At 45.1% G+C, this 24,656-nt stretch overlaps 1 protein-coding gene across 2 annotated transcripts in view; it reads left to right on the top strand.

The window, feature by feature from the left end:
- LOC120985579 (hydroxymethylglutaryl-CoA lyase, mitochondrial-like) overlaps positions 1-24,656 on the top strand; it is a 58,631-nt gene that overhangs the window by 2,278 nt on the left and 31,697 nt on the right. Inside the window, exons 2-5 of one of the 2 annotated variants that reach the window (XM_040413594.1) lie at positions 1,173-1,256; positions 1,492-1,599; positions 6,947-7,042; positions 9,318-9,466. In XM_040413594.1, the coding sequence (XP_040269528.1) occupies positions 1,173-1,256; positions 1,492-1,599; positions 6,947-7,042; positions 9,318-9,466 (437 nt within the window). The remainder of the gene's footprint in view (positions 1-1,172; positions 1,257-1,491; positions 1,600-6,946; positions 7,043-9,317; positions 9,467-24,656) is intronic. The other variant, XM_040413595.1, reaches the window with a different exon arrangement.

The following is a 24,656-nucleotide window of genomic DNA, read 5'->3' on the forward strand; positions in this document are numbered from 1 at the left end:
CGACAGAAATCCATTGTTTTTAGGGTTTTGTTTTCACCGTGTTCACTGCGATGTAATAATGACATTTAAACTATTCTGCAGGTCAGTAAGATTATGGAAATACGAGGTTCATCTGGTTTTAGTTGTGTTTTATTACTTATAAACCAAAACTATTAAATTCTTTTTTTTTTTTTAAGATTGCCTTGTGTCACCATATTCTGACGCCCATGACTTCATTATTTTTTCATTGTTTGCGGGGTGAGCTATAGTTTTTATTGATACTATTTTTTTAGGATGCACGGAACCTTTTGATCTTCTTCTTTTTTTTTTTTTTACAAAGATAGCAGTTTTGTTTATTTTTTTTATAAACTTAAAAACTGTATTGACCTTCCTTTCTATTCCCTCTAGGGGACTCCTGTATTACAGTGCATAGTCATTCTGACAGGCAGTCTATTACCTTCTGAAAAAGACACATATAAACAAGCCTGGGGTCCTTCAGAAGGCCCCTGGCTGCCATGCCAAACACTTAGCACCTCGCAAATTGCATTTGTAGGGTGGTGATCAGAAGACAGACCAACCCCTCAAATGCTGCGGTTACTATTGCGTGCGGCATCTGAATGGGATCGGAGTTATTTCCAATCCCAGCAGTGAGACCCAGTTGCCTGCTAGATAATACAGCCAGCACCCACAAGCAAAGGCACAGTCCCTGACTGGGACTTACAATTACAGCACAGTGTGAAGTACCAGCAGTCGGTGGTGTAATGGTAGTCACAGGGCAGTAACAGGTTAATGGGGCTTTAGAAAGCAGTAACTAAACTAAAAAATAAATGTTATCTACACATATGATGGCGATAGACATCGGTAATCTCTGAAATGTATATCCACCATGCATTTTCTTAGGGAACATGCAAATTAGCCAGGCCTCTTTAGTGCCACCTATTGGCGGTAGCTACCCTTTAAGTTCATGCCTGACCCTTCAATGGGCCTTGCAATGTGACTTGGGATATCAGCCAAACCAAAGTCTTCTCCATAAGGAAAATCCTCATGTGACCTAATGCACTGTACATACCGCAGCAATGGGGTCCCTCTCATGTATTCGGTGTGGAGATGTGGCGGTTCATATTTGTATTGCAGTAATTATGTAACAGTATATTATCAGCATTATTTACTGGTGAAACTCCTATATTTGACAGATCAGCGCTTTACCAAACTATTCTCTCCCTAAAGAGGTAAAGATAGTGGAAGTGGGACCTAGGGATGGACTGCAGAATGAAAAGGTAGGTGCCATCTTCAGTGACTTCTTACTTGACCTGTGCTTACACTCGTGGCCCGGCGTTATTGTGAAGATTTCTCAGTACTCCTTAAAGGGTTTATCCGAGACTAAAAAATGCCCCCATGTGCCCGGGCCTCTCATACTGAATCTACTTACCTGACTCCCCGCGTTTTTGGGGGCATTTTTTAGTCTCGGATAACCCCTTTAAACTTCAGCGCACACTTCTTTATATTTTCTAGGCTATTGTTCCAACTGAAGTTAAAATCCAGCTGATCAATATGTTATCCGACTCTGGGCTACAAGCAATAGAAGCGACGAGCTTTGTGTCTCCAAAATGGGTTCCGCAGGTATGTACAGTAGAAAAGGTAATGAAGACAACATCTTAGAGGGACGGTCCATTCTGGAGCTGTCTCTCCAGCATCTAGTCCATGGTTTTAGCCGCCATGTTGCAGGGAAAGGCATTATGTCACGTAAGGAAATCAGCTGTTTGAGGCAACATTAGGGTACCTTCAATCTATGTCACCATTTTGTCTGCATATGTCATACTGCTGAAGACAGTGATTGGCTGCAGTGGTCACATACCGTATAGCGGCACATCTCCTCTGCGGTTTGTAAACAAGCAGTGACAGAAGGATCAGCGCTGTAGAGAATGATGCCAGAGAGAGAGAGAGAGAGAGGGGGGGGGGGGATGATTTTTTTTTATCATAAGCTATTGCAGGGCTTGTCCCAGATTTTTGACCTCTTCAAACAGCAGACATCTGGGGCTCATGTGTCACGGACATTTAACAATTCAGATGCCGTGGTCAATCCTGACTACGACATCCAGTCGCGCGAAAACCGGCTGCCTCCAACAAAGATCGAAGGAGCCAGAGCTTGTATACAGCAGCGTCATAGAGAATGACAGGAGGCTGCTGCATAGTGCTTCCTATGGAGCCCCTGCCTGTAGACTCTAATGTTTGCTTGTTATAGGTCCCTATGGGAACTGTAAAAAAAAGAAAAAGAAAGTTTTTAAAAATAAAAAAATATATAAAAATTCAAATCACCACCCTTCCCCCAAAATAGGAATTAATAAATACACATCGTGGGTATCGCCACGTGCGTAAACGCCTATACTTTAAAAATATAAAAAGATTTTCCCCACACAGCAAATTGCGAAACAAAAAAGTCAAAATGGCCAATTTGCCGCTTTTGGTCGCTTCATTTCCCACAAAAATGTAATGAAAAGTGATCAAAAAGTTGTACACACCCCAGAATGTTATCAATTCGCCCCACAAAACAGGAACCCTCACACCTCTCTGTACACATAAGTTATAGGGGTCAAAATATGGCGACGAAAAAATCTGATTTTTTTTTCAAGGTTTTTATTATTTTATCAGTATGAAAACACAAGAAAAACTACACATATAAGGTATCACCGGATTTGTATTGACCTGGAGAATGAAAGTAACTGGTCAGTTTTATTGCATATTAAACATCGTAATTAAAAAAAACTAAAACTGGGGCAGAATTTCTTTTTTTTTTTTTACAGTTCCACCCCATTTGGAATTTTTTTCCAGCTTCCCACTACATGGTATGCAATATTAAATGATGGCATTGAAAAGCACAACTTGTCCCGCAAAAAACAAGCCCTCGTACAGCTGTGTGGGCGGACAAATGGCTCTGGGAAGGCAACGAAACGAAAACACACACACAAAAAAAAAAAACTCGGGTAGAAAGGGTTAATTATCTCCTGACAATCCCTTTAAAGGGGTTATCCGAGTTAATAAAAAAAATAAAAAAAACACTTAAAATCCATCAGGATATACATATAATTTGGTTAAGCTAGATTTCATCAAGTTAAAACCCATATTTGCACCTTTTCATGGTTCTGTCATTGCTTTGTTTACATGCTGAAGTACAAGGTGAGGGGGCGTGTACCAACAAAGCCTGAGCTCTGCCTCATGAATATTTCTGGGCGTGAACAACCTGACCTTCCCCTCCCCCTGCTCTGCACTTTGCATAAAAATAATAAATACACACACAGGGCAGAAGATCTTCCTGTCACATTGCAGCTGCACAGTGTAAGTTATGTTATTTTACATACATTTCTTTCATGTTTGGTTTTGTTTCTAGTCTAAAAATTTTCTTTCTGTTATTACAGTATATCAAGGAGGACGTATTTGCACTAATTCCAAATTCCGTCACCATAGAAAATGAATGGGTCCGCACCCGTTCCGCAAAATTGCAGAAAAAATGCGGACCCATTTGAGGATGTGTGAATGGAGCCTAAAGCTACTTTCACACTAGAGGCAGGATCGATCCAACAGGCTGTTCACCCTGTCGGATCCGGCCAGCCGCTATTTTGCCGTGCCGCTGGACTGCCGCTCTGTCCCCATTGACTATAAAGGGGACGGTGGTGGAGCTATGGCGCAGCACGGCAGTGCACAGCGAGCGGCCACTTGACTAAAAGTCCTGGATTTTCGACTTTTTATGGTACTTTCACACTAGTGTTAGTGTGATCCGGCAGGCAGTTCCATCGTCGGAGCTGCCCGCCGGATCCGCCAATCAGTGTGACAACTGACAGCATTTGTAGACGGATCCAGGTGCGGATCCGTCTAGAAATGCATTGCAATAACGGATCCGTCTATCCGCTTGCCATGTCGATGGACGGATCCCTCTTGCAGTCTTTTTCACAGTTTTCATGTTCTGCGCATGCGCAGACCGGAAGGGCGGATCCGTCCTTCAGTTGTTTTGCAACGCCGGATCCGCAAGGCAGCTCCGTCGTCGGAGCTGCGTGCCTGCTGGATGCGCCGATCAGTGTGACAAGTGACAGCATTTGTAGACTGATCCAGGTGCGGATCCGTCTAGAAATGAATTGCAATAACGGATCTGTCTATCCGCTTGTCATGTTCATGGACGGATCCCTCTGTCAGTCTTTTTCATAGTTTTCATGTTCTGCGCATGCGTAGACCGGAAGGACGAATCCGTCCTTCAGTTGTTTTGCAACGCCGGATCCGAACGGCAGCTCCGTCGTCGGAGCTGCGTGCCTGCTGGATCCGCCGATCAGTGTGACAACGGACAGCATTTGTAGACGGATCCAGGTGCGGATCCGTCTAGAAATGAATTGCAATAACGGATCCGTCCAGCGGCACCTTCAAATAGCGGCAGGGCGGATCCGACAGGGTGAACAGCCTGTCGGATACGTCCTGCCGCTAGTGTGAAAATATCATTAGCATTAACGTTTACACAGCCTGGACACTCCCTCAAGCAGGGAGACGGCTGTAAACGAGACGTCATCAGCACAGCAGAGCCGGGCAGTGTGAGGAGAGCTGGAGGGGGGAGGGCACCAGAGGCTCTGACGTCTCGTTTACACAGCCTGGACACTCCCTCAAGCAGAGAGAAGCTTGTAAACGAGACATCAGCAGCACATCAGAGCCGGGCAGTGTGAGGAGAGCTGGAGGGGGGAGGGGGGAGGGCACCAGAGGCTCTGACGTCTCGTTTACAGAGCCTGGACACTCCCTCAAGCAGAGAGAAGCTTGTAAACGAGACATCAGCAGCACATCAGAGCCGGGCAGTGTGAGGAGAGCTGGAGGGGGGAGGGCACCAGAGGCTCTGACGTCTCGTTTACACAGCCTGGACACTCCCTCAAGCAGGGAGACTGCTGTAAACGAGACGTCATCAGCACAGCAGAGCCGGGCAGTGTGAGGAGAGCTGGAGGGGGGAGGGCACCAGAGGCTCTGACGTCTCGTTTACAGAGCCTGGACACTCCCTCAAGCAGGGAGACTGCTGTAAACGAGACGTCATCAGCACAGCAGAGCCGGGCAGTGTGAGGAGAGCTGGAGGGGGGAGGGCACCAGAGGCTCTGACGTTCCGTTTACAGAGCCTGGACACTCCCTCAATTAAACGAGACATCAGCAGCACATCAGAGCCGGGCAGTGTGAGGAGAGCTGGAGGGGGGAGGGGGGAGGGCACCAGAGGCTCTGACGTCTCGTTTACACAGCCTGGACACTCCCTCAAGCAGGGAGACTGCTGTAAACGAGACGTCATCAGCACAGCAGAGCCGGGCAGTGTGAGGAGAGCTGGAGGGGGGAGGGCACCAGAGGCTCTGACGTCTCGTTTACAGAGCCTGGACACTCCCTCAAGCAGGGAGACTGCTGTAAACGAGACGTCATCAGCACAGCAGAGCCGGGCAGTGTGAGGAGAGCTGGAGGGGGGAGGGCACCAGAGGCTCTGACGTTCCGTTTACAGAGCCTGGACACTCCCTCAATTAAACGAGACATCAGCAGCACATCAGAGCCGGGCAGTGTGAGGAGAGCTGGAGGGGGGAGGGGGGAGGGCACCAGAGGCTCTGACGTCTCGTTTACACAGTCTGGACACTCCCTCAAGCAGGGAGACTGCTGTAAACGAGACTTCAGTGCCTGAGCAGGGTTACTGACGTCAGGTGTAACATGACCCTGAACTGAACTGGCCAAACAGTGATAGATAGGTGATGAAAGTGATTTTAAGAATCTTTCACTGGTCTACAATAAATGCAATTAGAATAGATTTATTTAAGTCGGATAACCCCTTTAAGCCAAATCCATTACTGACCCAGTGGGTCCTCATCTCCTGTTGGCATGGTTACATTTTACCTAACGAACTTTGAAAAGTCTTATGATTTAAAGCACATAAATCATATTATTCTTGATTGGTAGCAGTAAGTACTGTTCCTGGGCTGGAACCACCATGTTTGCAATATCACTTTGTGCGTCGTGTTTCCATTATATTCAAGAACTTTGCTGTCAGTGAATGGAAACATGCTGAAAACCTGTTCTGAGCTAGTGCTTAATAAAGGTATAAATCGGTCATGTGAAGAAATCTGGGAGTCCAGCCAGCCCTATGATAGAAATGCCTATTCTTGTCCGCAATTGCAAAGAATAGGACACGCTCTATATTTTTTGCGGGGTCGCGGAACGGAACTACGGATGCGGACAGCACACCATGTGCTGTCCACATCTTTTGCGGTCCCATTGAAATGAATGTGTCTGCACCCGTTCCGCAAAATTGAGGAACGGATGCGGACCCCGAAATACAGTCGTGTGAATAGACCCTAAAGGAGATGTCCAAAAAATGGGATGGTAAAAGGTAGGACACAGGAAGGGGGGTATAAAATAAACAGTATTTATGTGCTGAATTGAAAAAAAAACATTTTGCAGTGGAGTTCCTCTTTAAATAGATTCTCTCATAAGGACAATCCTAGTTGGGTTAGAGGTTGTCTGTTTCCTAGACCTTCCTAGCCATCCATAGGAGCTTTCCTGTTAGTTGCAGATGCCCAGAATGTAGAGCACAGGGCTGTGCTGCTGGAGCGTTTCACTCATTTGCTACAGGCATCCTCAAACTGCGGCCCTCCAGCTGTTGTAGAACTACAACTCCCACAATGCCCTGCTGGAGGCTGATATCTGTAGGCTGTTCGGGCATGCTGGGAGCTGTAGTTTTACAAAAAAGATAGAACATGTTGTATTCTTGTCTGCAATTGTGGACAAGAATAGGCATTTCTATTATAGGGCCGGCCGCCGCACATGGCCGGTATCTGTATTTTGCAGACCGCAAAAAAACGGATACGGTCGTCTGAATGAGTTTATTATAATGGGATTTCTGAATTATTTCTGGAGGTGCACTGAAATTGTGGAGACAGTACTGAACTATATAATCGGTAACCTTCTTTCCCTCACTTAGATGGCGGATCATATCACTATCATGCATGGAATAAAGAGGTTCCCCAATGTCAGCTACCCAGTGTTGACCCCAAATCTCGCAGGATTCCAGAAGGCGGTAAGTTACTGTGTTGAACAGACTTATTAGACTTTTTTACCCAGCTCTAGATTTACATTGTGTAACAGATGAAGACCCACAGAGCTGCAGACGCTCAGTCACTTCCCATAACAACCAGAAGATCTCCTTGTTATTCTAATATCAGCTGAAGATAATCTGCGTAACAAATGTTCAGGTTGCCCAAGTCCCATGGAGAGCGATGCTGCGGTATTGCGTGAGTAGCACTGCGGATCAGGACTCTATATTGCTACTTTGTATTGTCCTGTTCCCCTGCTGTCAGCCCTCAAAGCTGCACTGGAATACACAGTCCTGACTGCTGAGCAAACCTAAAGGAGAGTCCTGTGCGTATGCACAGAAGTCCCGAAAATGTATATCAGTGCAGAAAAAAACACTGGTAGCAGGGTAATGGAGGGCAAGAGGAAAAAATAAATAAAATAGTGATCTGGCCTCCTTATCCATCGTACTACTCATGTATTACTGCAGGTAATAGTGCAAGATCATGGTGACAGATTCCATCATGGTCAGCATCAGTCACGGTAGAAATATAGATGTACATCTCAGCATAATCTTTTTTGAGAAAATGGCAATTTTCAGAGTCGTTAATGGAGGGGAAGGGGCAAACATTTAAGCAAAAATTTTTTTTTAGGTTTACCCTATATCCCTGGAATAACCCTTTAACAATACATCTGAAGAAGTTGGGGTTGTCTTACTTCGGCAAATGACATTTATCATGTAAAGAAAGTTAATACAAGGCACTTACTAATGTATTGTCGTTGTCCATATTGTCTCCTTTGCTGGCTGAATTTATTTTCTCAATCACGTTATACACTGCTCGCTTCCATAGTTACGACCACCCTGCAATCCAGCAGAGGTGGCAGTGCTTGCAGACTATAGGAAAAAGCGCTGGCCTCTCTGGTGGCCGGGACCGTGGGAGTTTACCTAGGCTGGTGCTTTTTTGTATAGTGCGCAAGCACGGCCACTGCTGCTAGATTACAGGGTGGTTGTAACCATGGAAACTAGACGTGTATAATGTGATGGAAAAATGAATCCAGCCAGCAAAGGAGGCAATATGGACAATCACAGTACATCAGTAAGTGCCTTGTATTAACTTTCTTTACCTGATAATTGGTGTATGCTGACGTGAGACAACTCCTTTAACATTCTCTACATAATAAATGCTATTTGCTGAAGTGACACAACCCCTTTAAAGTTCAGCTTGTATGTACTATTATAAATTCCAGCCAGCCACTCCATGTCATCTTTTTATATGGTCTTTTTATACATGGGGAAACAAACTGCATAAATTACCATATTTTTCGCCCTATTAGACGCACCAGGTTTTAGAGGAGGACAATAAGTAAAAAAAAATATTTTTCATTAGACCTAAGGTCAGACCAGCAGTCAGACCCCCAATGTTAGTCAGACCCCCAATCAGACCTCAGCTCAGACCCCAATGTGAATGACCCCCAATCAGACCTCAGATAAGAGCCCCATGCCTCTAATCAGCCCCCATATGAGCCCCCATGCCTCTCATCAGCCCTCATATGAGCCCCCATGCCTTTTATCAGCCCTCATGCCACAGAGAACTTAAAAAAAAGAACACCTCTTCCGCTCCGGACGCCGCCGCTCCTCAGCTACAGCGCGATCCTCTTCATCCTGCTGCCGGCTGTGCTGTGAACCGGCGTGCACAGCGTGAGGTCACAGAGCGCCTAAAGCTGTGCGCAGCCATAGCACAGCCGAGGACCAGGAAGCGGTGAGTACAAAGTCTTTACCGCTTCCTGGTCCTCCAGTACTAATTAGTATTCACCCCATGAGACGCAGGGACATTTTCCCCCCACTTTTGGGGGAAAAAATGCGTCTTATGGGGCGAAAAATTACGGTATATTCAGAATTAGTTTGAACGTAGCAGACAAAACAATAATCCTAATTTTCTTGCCTGAATAAGAGCCTCACATTTGCAGATTGAGAAATAGCATTAGGCTGGCTACAGGATCCTTGACATTCATTCATTTCAATTCTAAAGGATTCCATTTGACCTGCTTTCTGTATGTTTCTGTCATTTTTCATGGACAGAATAACATATTCTATCAGGTTATTCTGTCTGGGAAAGCAGCATCCATCAATCCGTTTGCCTCTTTGAAGTGAACGGATCCATCGAAATACACTGTTGAATATCGTTTTCAGGTATTCAGATGTTTAATACCACGGAAAGTCCAGTGGGGATCTAAACGCAGTGACCCAACGTTATTAGTTCATCATCTTTCTTCTCATTCAGGTTGAATGTGGTGCCAAAGAAGTAGCCATATTTGGTGCAGCTTCTGAGCTTTTCAGTAAGAAGAATATTAACTGCACCATAGAAGAAAGTTTGCAGAGATTCCAGGCAGTGACAGAGGCAGCTAAAGAAGCAAATATACCTGTACGAGGGTAAGGCGCTGAACCTTTATTTTAGGAGGATGTCAATCTGCATAAGGCCCCAGACCAGACCAGCATGTCCGGATTAGGTCCGGATGCGTTGCGTCTGCGATCAGGGAAAATCGTGCGAGTGTGTACGCAATTTCAGTCAGTTTTGACTGCGTTGCTCATTTTTTTTCCTCACGAGTGCAATGTGTTTTGCACGCGCATGAGAAAAAACTGATTGTGGTACCCTGTGGCGAAACCAACCTCGCCACGGTGTTTTGGAGAGGACTGGCTGCTGGCCTCTTGCCCCTGGATTATGGGCCATATACTAACTTTTAAACCCCTGAACCGATTCAAGTGAATTTTGGATAGGTTTGTCCCCACGTTATACTGTTTGAATTAATGTAAGTTATATGTATGGCCAATGTAAACTCACAAAGTTGTAACAATCTATAATAATTGTAACTTGTCAGCTTGGGAGGAAAATGCTGGGTGTGTTTCTATTGTGCCATTGTCCCATTGTGTGTTTAAATGGTGATGTCTGTCCTATTGTCCGCACATGTGTATTGGCGATCTCCCTTTGTCCTCAGAGATAATTGGATTGCTCTTCAGGTTGTCTGGACAGAGAGGAGGAAACCATGATGCATTGTGGGGATATGTTGTCCTATGTCAGTCTTCATTCTGGTCCTCTGGGGGCGTGAACGATTGGTTGCTGTAGTTACATTGTATGTCTTGTAATATACTGATTGGTTGTATTTCAAACCCCTGTGGGCAGTACTATGTTTGTTTTTTGTGAATAAAAGAGGCTGTACTTCAAGTACAGTCAGACCACTGCTTGACCCTCAAAACGGAGCCTTGTCTCGTTATTGGGGGGATTCACTGTATGCTGTTAGAAGACCGATTGCCAGGATTGTATGCTTTTCCTGTTCGTCTCCTAGCAGCTATTCGTGAGGTTCCAGTTTGGAGTGCTACTTTGTATCCAGTTCGGGAGTTGGTGTTCTGCAGTAGCTGTGCCTGTCTCTCAGAAAGGGGCTTATCGCCTAAACGGATTTTAACCCCTTGTCTGCTGAAACGGTCCGTTACATACCCAAACCTGGACTTCTTCACTGAAGTTCGGGTTTGGGTTAGGTGGTTCTGTAGATTTTATTATTTTCCCTTATAACATGGTTATAAGGGAAAATAATAGCATTCTTAATACAGAATGCTTACTAAAATGTGGCACGAGGGGTTAAAAAAAATAAAAAAAATTAACTCACCTCATCCACTTGTTTGCGCAGCCGGCATCTTTTTTTTTTTCTTCTTCTTTCAGGACCTGCCAAAGGACCTTTGATGACTTAATCGCGCTCACCAGATCCTTCTATCTTCATTCAGCAGGACCTGCGCTGACGTCACCGCACTCACCACGTGGTGAGCGCGATTACGTCATCAAAGGTCCTTTGGCAGGACCTGAAAGAAGAAGAAAGAAAAAGATGCCGGCTGCGCAAACAAGTGGATGAGGTGGGTTCATTTTTTAAAAATTTTTAGCCCCTCGTGTCACATTTTAGCAAGCATTCTGTATTAAGAATGCTATGTTATAAGTGAAAAATAATACAGTAAATTGACTTTAATCAATTTACTAACATTATCTCCTAGCAACCGTGCGTGAAAATCGCATTGCATCCACACTTGCTTGCGGATGCTTGCGATTTTCACACATCCCCATTCATTTCTATGGGGCCTGCGTTGCGTAAAAAATGCAGAATATAGAACATGCTGCGATTTTCACGCAAAGCACAAGCGATGCGTAAAAATCACCCCTCATCTGCACAGCCCCATTGAAGTGAATGGGTTCGGATTCAGTGCGGGTGCAATGCGTTAACCTCGCGCATTGCACACGCGCAGAATTCTTGCCCGTGTGAAAGGGGCCTAACTGTGATTAAAATGTACCACTTTTAACTGCGTGATGTGAAAATTCAGTACAGTATCTGTTTCCAGTGTGTACCAGACACAGCAATGTCCACTATGGAACCAGTTGCATTCTGATGTTTGTACCTGGAGGGCAATTGTGGGGAATTTGGGATCCCTATGATTGTTCAACATTTTTGGCACTTATACAGTACTTACAAAGGGAGATTATAAATAATTTCAGAACTTTTTCCACCTTTTTAGGGCTCATTCAGACGGCCGTATGCTGTCCGCAAAAATCCAGATCCGTTTTTTTGCAGACAGTTCAGCATGTCTGCAATAAAACTGATTGCATTCCGTTTTTTTTGCTGATCCATAGACTTCAATGGGGCCATGTTCTGATTTTCACTGACAAGTATAGAACATGTTTAATTTTTTTGCTGAGCCGTGCAATGGAAGAAAAGGGCCCCATAGAAGTGAATGGGACAGCATTTAATCCGCAAAAAAATGGATCCGCATTTTTGCGGACAGCATACAGCAGTCTGAATGAGCCCTTAATGTGACCTATAAACTGTACCACTCGATTGGAAAACAAACTGAAATCTTTTAGGTGAAGGGAAGAAAACAAAAACCTAAATGTACAGTCGTGGCCAAAAGTTTTGAGAATTACATAAATATTGGAAATTGGAAAAGTTGCTGCTTAAGTTTTTATAATAGCAATTTGCATATACTCCAGAATGTTATGAAGAGTGATCAGATGAATTGCATAGTCCTTCTTTGCCATTAAATTAACTTAATCCCCAAAAAAACTTTCCACTGCATTTCATTGCTGTCATTAAAGGACCTGCTGAGATCATTTCAGTAATCGTCTTGTTAACTCGGGTGAGAATGTTGATGAGCACAAGGCTGGAGATCATTATGTCAGGCTGATTGGGTTAAAATGGCAGACTTGACATGTTAAAAGGAGGGTGATGCTTGAAATCATTGTTCTTCCATTGTTAACCATGGTGACCTGCAAAGAAACGCGTGCAGCCATCATTGCGTTGCACAAAAATGGCTTCCCAGGCAAGGATATTCTGGCTACTAAGATTGCACCTCAATCAACAATTTATAGGATCATCCAGAACTTCAAGGAAAGAGGTTCAATTCTTGTTAAGAAGGCTTCAGGGCATCCAAGAAAGTCCAGCAAGCGCCAGGATCGTCTCCTAAAGAGGATTCAGCTGCGGGATCGGAGTGCCACCAGTGCAGAGCTTGCTCAGGAATGGCAGCAGGCAGGTGTGAGCGCATCTGCACGCACAGTGAGGCGAAGACTTTTGGAAGATGGCCTGGTGTCAAGAAGGGCAGCAAAGAAGCCACTTCTCTCCAAAAAAAACATCAGGGACAGATTGATCTTCTGCAGAAAGTATGGTGAATGGACTGCTGAGGACTGGGGCAAAGTCATATTCTCTGATGAAGCCTCTTTCTGATTGTTTGGGGCATCTGGAAAAAGGCTTGTCCGGAGAAGAAAAGGTGAGCGCTACCATCAGTCCTGTGTCATGCCAACAGTAAAGCATCCTGAGACCATTCATGTGTGGGGTTGCTTCTCATCCAAGAGAGTGGGCTCACTCACAATTTTGCCCAAAAACACAGCCATGAATAAAGAATGGTACCAAAACACCCTCCAACAGCAACTTCTTCCAACAACAGTTTGGTGAAGAACAATGCATTTTCCAGCACGATGGAGCACTGTGCCATAAGGCAAAAGTGCTAACTAAGTGGCTCAGGGACAAAAACGTTGACATTTTGGGTCCATGGCCTGGAAACTCCCCAGATCTTAATCCCATTGAGAACTTGTGGTCAATCCTCAAGAGGCGGGTGGACAAACAAAAACCCACTAATTCTGACAAACTCCAAGAAGTGATTATGAAAGAATGGGTTGCTATCAGTCAGGAATTTACCCAGAAGTTGATTGAGAGCATGCCCAGTCGAATTGCAGAGGTCCTGAAAAAGAAGGGACAACACTGCAAATACTGACTCTTTGATAAATGTCATGTAATTGTCGATAAAAGCCTTTGAAACGTATGACGTGCGTGTAATTATATTTCACTACATCACAGAAACAACTGAAACAAAGATCTAAAAGCAGTTTAGCAGCAAACTTTGTGAAAACTAATATTTGTGTCATTCTCAAAACCTTTGGCCACGACTGTAGTTGCATAAGTGTGCACACTTATAACTGGGGATGTAGCAAACTGGGGAATTAAGCAATCCCATTCAAAATCATGTTAAATAGGAGTCAGCATACACCTGCCATCATTTAAAGTGCCTCCGATTAACCCCAAATAAAGTTCAGCTGCTCTAGTTGGTCTTTCCTGAAATTTTCTTAGTCGCATCCCACAGCAAAAGCCATGGACCACAGAGAGCTTCCAAAGCATCAGAGGGATCTCATTGTTAAAAGGTATCAGTCAGAAGAAGGGTACAAAAGAATTTCCAGGGCATTAGATATACCATGGAACACAGTGAAGACAGTCATCATCAAGTGGAGAAAATATGGCACAACAGTGACATTGCCAAGAACTGGACGTCCCTCCAAAATTTATGAAAAGACGAGAAGAAAACTGGTCTGGGAGGCTACCAAGAGGCCTAAAGCAACATTAAAGGAGCTGCAGGAATATCTGGCAAGTACTGGCTGTGTGGTACATGTGACAGCAATCTCCTGTATTCGTCATATGTCTGGGCTATGGGGTAGAGTGGCAAGACAAAAGCCTTTTATTACGAAGAAAAACATCCAACCCAGGCTAGATTTTGCAAAAACACATCTGAAGTCTCCCAAAAGCATGTGGGAAAAGGTGTTATGGTCTGATGAAACCAAGGTTGAACTTTTTGGCCCTAAATCGAAAAGATATGTTTGGCGCAAAAACAACACTGCACATCACCAAAAGAACACCATACCCACAGTGAAGCATGGTGGTGGCAGCATCATGCCAAGGGGCTGTTTTTCTTCAGCTGGAATTGGGGCCTTAGTTAAGCTAGAGGGAATTATGAACAGTTCCAAATACCAGTCAATATTGGCACAAAACCTTCAGGCTTCTGCTAGAAAGCTGAACATGAAGAGGAACTTCATCTTTCAGCATGACATCGACCCACATCCAAATCAACAAAGGAATGGCTTCACCAGAAGAAGATTAAAGTTTTGGAATGGCCCAGCCAGAGCCCAGACCTGAATCCGATTGAAAATCTGTGGGGTGATCTGAAGAGGGCTGTGCACAGGAGATGCCCTCGCAATCTGACAGATTTGGAGTGTTTTTGCAAAGAAGAGTGGGCAAATCTTGCCAAGTCAAAATGTGCCATGCTGATACTCATACCCAAAAAGACTGAGTGCTGTAATAAAATCAAAAGGTGCTTCAACAAAGTATTAGTCTAAGAGTGTGCAAACTTATGCAACCATGCTATTTTATTTTTATGTTTTTTCTTCCCGCTACATAAAAGATTTCAGTTTTTCAATTGAGTTGTACAGTTTATAGGTCACATTACAGGTGGAAAAAGTTCTGAAATGATTTATCGTTGTCTAATTTTTTTACATCACAGAAACCTAACATTTTAACAGGGGTGTGTAGACTTTTTATATCCACTGTATATATGTGTGTGTGTGTGTGTGTGTGTGTGTGTGTGTATGTATGTATGTATGTATGTTCCGCGATCACTCAAAGACGCAACCATCGATTTCAACGAAACTTGGTATACACATCCCTTGCTACTTGGAAATAAATATTGTGGGGGTCATACGCCCCTACACAGCAGCTGCATGGAGTTTCTATGCTCCAACTGTTTTTGCTACACACATATTGCTCTGTAACTCAAAAACTCATCAATCAATCGATAACATGCCGGTAAACAATAAGTTTCTGTCTGTCCCGACGTCTGTCTGTCTGTTCTTTATGCACGACCAAACAATTTGACCGATCTTCACTAAATTTGGCACACATGTACATCAGGTGTCCGGGAAGGTTTTAGACCAGGTCTCCGCTCTCTCTTCCCAAAAAATGACCTGCATTAGGCAATACAAGCCTGCAAGTCTTTCTCTTCATATCCCAACTGCCATACACATGGTCACATGTCCCTTATCAGCCAATAGAAGCTCGCAGGCCCTTAGTCTCCACATACACACAGTTTTACTCCAGGTTTCCATAAAGCTTTAGGCTAGGGCTACACGACAACATTTGTCGTGCTACAATAAGTCGCACAACACATAGGGCACAACTACACTGCTACATGTGTCTCACGACAATTTTTATAATGATAGTCTATGGTGATGCACTGCGACGCGACAGTCGCAGAAAAATCCATTTTGGATGGATTTTTTTGCAACTGTCGTGTCGCAGCATGTCACATGTCGCAGTGTGACACCATAGCCTATCATTATAAAAATTGTTGAGACAAAATGTTGCGCGACACATGTTGTGTAGCCCTGGCATTAAAGGGGCAGGGCGCTGTCAAGGTCACTGTTAAAAGAGCGGGCACTGTTGGAGGTCATTGTTAAAGAGGCGTTCACTGTGGATGTTATTGTTAAGAGGGCAGGCCGCTGTGGAGGTCACTGTTAAAGGGGTGGACACTGTTAAGGGGCAGGGGAAACTGCTGTGGAGGTCACTGTTAAGGCAGTGGGGTACTGTGGACGTCACTGTCAAGGGAGTGGGGTGCTGTGAAACTCACTGTTAAAGAGGCGGGCTGCTGTGAAGGTCAAAGTTAAGGGGATGGGCTGCTGCGGAGGTTCCATTTTAAAGTGGTGGGGCACAATGTTAAGGGGTGGGCCACTGTGGAGTTCACTGTTAAAGGGACGGGGTGCTGTAGAGGTCACTGTTATGGGGGATACTGTCGATATAGTTTAATGACACACAAACATTAAATGAAATAGATGAAATATACCAGTGCGAAGCTGGGTCCTTCTGCTAGTTGATATATAAGGAAACAGATTTGCTGCCCCTATATTCTATGAATGGAGAGAGGAGATAGGTTCGCCACCACTGTTCTATGGGATGGGTGCCAGAGGCGGCACTCGGAGCCCTCTCTATGGGCCCTCGCACCCTGGAAAAAGTCTATGGTGTACCAATATGCCTTAGAGTTTTCCTACCATTCATAAGCGCAGGGCGCACTATGAACAGCACAGGCAGCGCATTGAATGCAGGCAGGATATATCTGGTGGATTGATGGCTCATAGTACATCATTTTTTCTATAGTTTGCAAGCATGGCCACCATTGCTGGATTGCAGGTTGATCGTAACTATGGAAACAATCAGTGTATAATGTGATGGAAAAATAAATCTAGTCAGCGAAGGGAGCAATATCGATAATAACAATACAGTGGCTTGTATTAACTTTCTCTACATAATAAATGCCATTTGCTGAAGCGACACAACCCCTTTAAAGGGAGTCTGTAGCTAAGGGCGGGGATATTAACAAGAGGATGAGCAGCCTGGGTTCAAAAGAAGTTAACGCCGCCCCTGGGCTCTTGCAAGCCCTAATTTACATATGAATAAAAGCCCATTTTTGCCGCAGGTGAACCGTAGAAGAACGCAACAAAGGTACCATTTGATTAATCTAAAGCAGGTGTGCACGGCCCGCGTGCAGCCCGCACAGCCAGTTTTTGTAGCCCCCGTACTCCTGCACAGAGACACAGCTGATCGTCTGCCTCTGCGATCAGCGCGTCTCTGTGAAAAATAAAGCCGGCTCAGAAGGCCCCGCCCCCTGCAACTGCCCTCACTAGATTCGGCTCCAGCCCGGAGCGCTCGGAATGCCCCGCCCCCTGCAGCTGCGCTCACTACTCACCGCCTCCCAGAGCCAACACACAGGTCCCCGCCTCCCCCCGACCTCTCACTGACTGAGCGCTCCCTCGTGCGCCTGCACCGCATCACAAACTGGGCCAATCAGCATTAGCAGTGTGCAAATATCCTGCTGCTGATTGTCCCAGTGTATTGCTGGCAGGCAGCAGGCGCGCATCCAGGGTGAAGAAGTTAATGAGTTGTGCTACCCGCCCACCTCACCAGTGCCACCCAAAACAGTCATACCACAGCCAGTCCGGACCTGTGCCACTGCCAGCCGTCCACACAGTAAGACACTGCCCCAGCCACAATCTTTACATACAACCAGGTGTTCTATTAAAAAACCTTAAAGGGGTATTCCCATCATGGACAATGGGGGCATATCGCTAGCAGCATATGCCCCCATTGCCTGATAGGTGCGGGTCCCACCACTGGGACCCACACCTATATCGAGAACGGAGCGGGGAGCGCTGTGTCTGGAGAAATCTGGGGTCCATCCACCACCAAGCGCTTCTCCCCGCCTCTCCCATAAAAGTGATTGGGAGCTTACCGCGCATGCGCGGCCCATGCTCCCATTCATTTCTATGAGGCCGACGGAAATAGCCGAGCCAGCACTCAGCTATTTTCGGCGGCCCCATAGAAATGAATGGAGGGAGGCTGCGCATGCGCAGTGCGCCCTCCTTCACTTTTGGGGCTCCGTTCTCTATATAGTTGCAGGTTCCAGCGGTGGGACCCGCATCTATAAGACAATGGGGGCATATCCTAGCGATATGCCCCCATTGTCCATGATGGGAATACCCCAAGTCACTAAAAAACCTTACCCCACGTGACTTCCGGGGGGGTGCACCTCCGCACAAGTGCAGTACCAGGGCATGGGAAAGCTAAAATTACAGTGAGCATTGACTCATGGATGCGCCCACGGACACCACGCATGCGCTCTCAGGGGTAAGGAGATCTGACTGTATTTTGTCTTTGATCTGACTGTATTAAATCTCCTTACCCTCACACTGCGCACACGCGGATTGTAAAATCTTCTTACCCTCACTACACAGCACGCTTCAGATTCATTGCTGGCTGGCTTCGACCAGGATCAGGTTGGTCTCTCTGTGCAATGAGCGCTGTGTAGTGAGGGTAAGGAGATTTTACAATCCGTGCATGCGCAGTGGGAGGGTAAGGAGAATTAACAAGACACAAGACCGTCAGATCTCCTTACCGCTGAAAGCGCACGCACAGTGTCCGTGCACGCGTCCATGAGTCAACGTTCACTGTAATTTTAGCTTATCCATGCCCTGGTACTGCGCTTGCGCGGAGGCGCACACCCCCGGAAGTCACGTGGGGTAGGTTTTTTTTTTTTAACAACGTAATAAATAAATTCTCTTACCTCTCCTGTTCCGCTGCTACTCTCCAGGTCCAGCGATTTCTCCTGCAGTCACACTCCCTGATCTTCTCTGGGCTCACGCCGCATGCAGCCTCAGGTCATAGCGCGCACACTACTTTCTGGCGATGTACACAGTCAGGACACACAGCAGCGCAGCCCAGAAGAGACCAAGGAGGAGGGGGAGTACAGCGCTTCACTCACTGCTCCCCGCGAATCCTGCATACTAGTGAGCTCTTCCATAATGAAGCACTCACTAGTATTCGCTTTATCTTATAAAGTAGAAAATATGCTATAAATTTGGTATCGCCAAGATTGTGCTGACCCGAATAAGGCTACTTTCACACCAGCATTTTTGCTGGATCCGTCATGGATCAGTAAAAACACTTTTGGCATGATAATACAACCATCTGCATCTGTTATGAACGGATCCGGTTGTATTATCTTTAAAATAGCCAAGACGGATCCGTCATGAACTCCATTGAAAGTAAATGGGGGACGGATCCGTTTTCTATTGTCTCTGAGAAAACAGATCTGTCCTCATTGACTTACATCCGTCTTGCTTCGCATCCCAAGACGCACTCAATAACACTGCTTGCTGCACTTTTGTGTGCGTCATGGGAACACAATGAAACAGAACGGAATACATTCTGGTGCACTCAAATCCCTTCAATTCGGTTTTGTCCCCATTAACAATGAATGGGGACAAAACTGAAGTGTTTTCCTCCGGTATTGAGATGTGCGAAAGTAGGCTATTAAGGTCAATATTAGTGCACAGTTAAACCTTATCTGAAAGTTTAAAATGTAACAACTGTCATTTTATTTTTGTAATGTATCGGGGCAGTCATACTGACCATTTTTGTAATATACTTTAATTACGGAAATTGTACATTTCTATTAGAAAAATAGCTCTAAAGTGGCCCTTTCTCAGCCTCAGCAACGCTCCTCTGTCTTCTGCTTACATAACACAGTCAGTGTTGAGCGAGTCTCCACTGTAATATAAACAGAAGACAGAGGAGCGTTGCTAAGGCTCAAAATGGGCCAATTTACAGCTATTTTTCTAATAGACATGTACAATTTCAGTAATTAAAGTATATTACAAAAATGGTCAATTTCACTGCCCCGATACATTACAAAAATTAAATTAAAAATGACAGTTACATTATAAATTTTCCTGTTCAACAACCTATATGTGATATGTTTTTCACAGATCTGAGACAGCTAAGGGTCTTTGCTGCACATACCTAAAATGGATGCTGCAGGCAGTGCAAAGAAGAGAAAAATTGCAGATGAGAACAGGAAATTGAATGAGACCTGGACAGAAAAATTCTTCTTTATTGAAGAAAGAGGAAAGCTAGTTTGAAGAAAGAGGAAAGCTAGTTTGAAGAAAGAGGAAAGCTAGTGTAGTTGCAGTGCCGAAGGAATTCAATGTTAAGCGGCACTACGAAACCAAACATTCAAATTTTGAGCAATGTAAGGGAGAATTGCGCAAACAAAAGATCTTATCTTTACAGCGCAGCCTAACTGTACAGCAGACTATGTTCACCAAGATATCTAAAGAAAGAGAAATGGCTATGGAAGTTAGTTATGAAATATCAGAATTGATTGCATAGTCTTCCAGACCATTCACAGATGGTGACTTTGTAAAAAAGTGCTTAATTGTTTCTTCACAGAAACTATGCCCAGAGTCTGTTAAATTTTTTTAATCTACCGTATTTTTCGCCCTATAAGACGCACCGGCCCATAAGACGCACCTAGGTTTTTGGGGAGGAAAATAAGAAGAAAAAAATTTTTAACCAAAAGGTGTGCTTTTGGTGGGTTTGGAACTAATGGTGGTCTGTGGATGGCACTATTACTGGGGATCTGTGAAGGACACTGTTATGGGGGGATCTGTGGATGACGGACACTGTTATGGGGGGATCTGTGGATGACGGACACTGTTATGGGGGGATCTGTGGATGACGGACACTGTTATGGGGGGATCTGTGGATGACGGACACTGTTATGGGGGATCTGTGGATGACGGACCATGTTATGGGGGGGATCTGTGGATGACGGACACTGTTATGGGGGGGATCTGTGGATGACGGACACTGTTATGGGGGGATCTGTGGATGACGGACCATGTTATGGGGGGGATCTGTGGATGACGGACACTGTTATGGGGGATCTGTGGATGACGGACACTTACAGGGGGGATCTGTGGATGACGGACACTGTTACAGGGGGGATCTGTGGATGACGGACACTGTTACAGGGGGGATCTGTGGCTTGCACTGTTACAGGGGGGATCTGTGGCTGGCACTGTTACAGGGGGGATCTGTGGCTGGCACTGTTACAGGGGGGATGTGCCACCCACAGACCCCACCCCATAACAGTGCCATCCACAGACCCCCCAGCCCATAACAGTGCCATCCACAGATGGGGGGGGGGGGAGTGCGTCTTATGGGGCGAAAAATACGGTATTAGCCTCGTATGACTGTTCAACGCAGGATTGCTGATATGGCTGCAGATGTTTCAGGACAGACAGAAGAAAAGGCAAAAAATATTTTTTTCTTTTCTCTGGCGGCAGATGAGTCAACAGATATCAGTTCCACTGCTCAACTACTGGTTTTTATTCGGGGGATCACCACAGATTTTCATATTTTTGAGGGATTACTTGGGATGATCTCATTTCAAGGGCAAACAAAGGGAAGTGATTTGTTAAGCGGTATATTGGAATTATGTGCCAAGATGGATCTAGATTTAAGTAAGCTAGTTGGAATTGTTACTGATGGAGCTCCAGCCATAATAGGCTCCAAAAGTGGTATGGTTTCTCTGTTAAGGCAACACCTTGGAGAGCACAAGCACTAACTGATTCAGTTTCATTGCATCATCCACCAACAATCCCTGTGTGGAAAAGAGCTTGGATTTGAAAATGTAATGAAAGTTGTTGTCAGCGTTGTCGTCAACTTCATAAAATCGCGAGGACTTAACCATCGGCAGTTTAAATCTTTTCTAGAAGAGATTGATGCTGAATATCAGGACCTGGTTTTTTATACAGAAGTAAGGTGGATGAGCCGGGGGAAAACCTTGCAATGTTTTTTTGAATTGTTGGAAGAAATAAAATTATTTCTTGTTCGGAAGGATAAAATGGTTGAAGAACTACAAGATGACAAGTGGCTGTGTGACCTTGCTTTCTTGGTAGACATCACACAACATCTGAATGCAAAACTACAAGGGAAAAATCAGTTTGTTAGTAATCTTTGTAACTATATATTTGCATTCCAATCCAAGCTAAAATTGTTCTAATCTCGCCTTGAAAATGGCAATCGTGTGCATTTCCCAGCATGCAGACAAAAATTTGTCAGTGGTGCAAACATGTCTGAGTATGTCGCAAAACTTGCACATCTCCAGTCCATATTTGAGCACCGCTTCACTGATTTTAAAAATGAGAAAAAGGGTTTAGAAATGTTTTCAGACCCATTTTCAGTTATTCCTGACGAAGCACCCCCAGAATTCCAACTGGAACTCATTGCTCTTCAGTCATGTGACAGTCTACGAAACAAGTTTAAGGAAGGGGATTTACTTAAAAAGGACCTTTCACCGATTATGACAATGTGAACTAAGTATACAGACATGGAGAGCGGCGCCCGGGGATCTCACTGCACTTACTATTATCCCCAGGCGCCGCTCCGTTCTCCCGCTATGCCCTCCGGTATCTTCGCTCAGTAAGTTATAGTAGGCAGAGATTTCAGTCACTAAGTTATGGTAGGCGGAGTCAGCCCTTGTTCTGCTGTAGCGCTGGCCAATCGCAGCGCAGAGCTCACAGCCTGTGAGGTTATTTTCTTCCAGGCTGCGAGCTCTGTAATGCGATTGGCCAGCGCTACAGCAGAACAAGGGCAGACTCCGCCTACCATAACTTTGTGACCGAAGATACCGGAGGGCATACCGGGAGAACAGAGCTGCGCCCAGGGATAATAGTAAGTGCAGTGAGATCCCCGGGCACCGCTCTCCATGTCTGTATACTTAGTTCACATTGTCATAATCGGTGAAAGGTCCTCTTTAACTTCTATAAATGCGTGCCAGGAGATGAATATCCAAAATTGTGTGAAAGAGCAGCTATTTATGCCTGCCTGTTTGGGTCAACATACTCTTGCGAGCAGGCATTTTCTATTATGAACATTAGGAAATCAAAATTTAGGAGCAGACTTACTAATGAGAATCTTCAGTCAATTCGGCAACTAGCCACAACTGAGCTGAGACCTAACATCCAAAAACTTGTGAAAAATATGCAACCACAGAAATCACACTAACTCCTCTTTCACACGTCAGTGAATTACACACATGTGCTGTTTGTGTTCTCCATGGACAGCACACTTACCCACTGACTTTAATGTGCTTATTTACACATGAGTAGTTTTCCCACCGGTCCATGGATCTATGAAAACCACTGACCATGAATGGCATCCATGTTCTGTCAGCGGTCTTCACAGACCACTAGTAGGAGATGTTCTGGAAACAAATTTTCAGCCTACAATAAACGTGGAATACGGATGACACATGGAGGCCAGAAGCCAAGGACCAAACACGCATCCTTCACGGACAAACTACTGACCACCTTGTTATGGATGTCATCATGAGAAGATCCTGTTGGAACTTGGGCTTGTGGTGGGGCACATGGAACAGATGCATTGCCAGTCTTTTGAGAGCAGATAATCCTGGCCCTCGCTTTTTTCAATATGCTTTTATCCCAACATTGGTTGTTACATAAAATGCATTTTGGCCCATCCAGAGCCTTTGTTAATAGGGATGAGCGAACCCGAACTGTATAGTTCGGGTTCGTACCGAATTTTGGGGTGTCCGTGACACGGACCCGAACATTTTCGTAAAAGTCCGGGTTCGGTGTTCGGCTCTTTCTTGGCGCTTTTTGAAAGGCTGCAAAGCAGCCAATCAACAAGCGTCATACTACTTGCCCAAAGAGGCCATCACAGCCATGCCTACTATTGGCATGGCTGTGATTGGCCAGTGCAGCATGTGACCCAGCCTCTATTTAAGCTGGAGTCACGTAGCGCCGCACGTCACTCTGCTATGATCAGTATAGGGAGAGGTTGCAGCTGCGACGTTAGGGCGAGATTAGGCAGATTAACTCCTCCAAAAGACTTCATTCTGTGATCGATCTGCAGCTGTGGATCATTGAAGTGCTATTATTGACTTGCTCACTTTTTTGAGGCTGCCTAGAGCGTTTTTAGATCACTTTTTTTCTGGGGTGATCGGCGGCCATTTTGTGACTTGTGGTGCGCCAGCACAAGCTATCACCAAGTGTATTTAACCATCGATAGTGTGGTTATTTTGTGCTATATCCTACATCAGCTGCAGGCTGAGCCTGTGTCACCCAAGTGCATTTAGCCATCAACAGTCTGGTTATTTTTTGGCCATATACTACATCTGGTGCAGGCTGAGCCTGTGTCACCCAAGTGCATTTAACCATCAACAGTGTGGTTATTTTTTGGCCATATATTACATCAGGGGCAAGTTGAGCCTGTCACCCAGTGCCTAGAAAATAGACCTGACATTTCTATTCAACCAAATCTGTACTGTTTTAGCTGGTCAAGTTATTTGTAGTGACCGTAAAAGCACACTTTTTTTTCTGGGTTGAAAAACCATTCCCAAATTTGCCATTCTCAAAATAACTAGTTTCTGGTATTTGAGGCCTACTTGAAATCTATCCCAAACAGAATATCTTACATTGAAGCTAGTGATAGTGTCATTCAGAAAAACCTAAGACACACGCTAGCGTGCTGATAGAAATCTGATTCTGTGATTAAACCTATACCTGTCACACAGCGCAAAAAAAAACAGGCCTCACATCTCTATTTAACCAAATCTCTACTGTTTTAGCTGGTCAAGTTATTTGTAGTGACCGTAAAAGCACACTTTTTTTTTCTGGGTTGAAAAACCATTCCCAAATTTGCCATTCTCAAAATTGTGGTGAACGGGAACAATGAGGAAAACATCTAATAAGGGATGCGGACGTGGACATGGTCGTGGTGGTGTTAGTGGACCCTCTGGTGCTGGGAGAGGACGTGGCCGTTCTGCCACAGCCACACGTCCTAGTGAACCAACTACCTCAGGTCCCAGTAGCCAGCAGAATTTACAGCGATGTTTGGTGGGGCCCAATGCC

Source organism: Bufo bufo, chromosome 1 (assembly GCF_905171765.1).
Source record: "Bufo bufo chromosome 1, aBufBuf1.1, whole genome shotgun sequence".
NCBI lineage: Eukaryota > Metazoa > Chordata > Amphibia > Anura > Bufonidae > Bufo > Bufo bufo.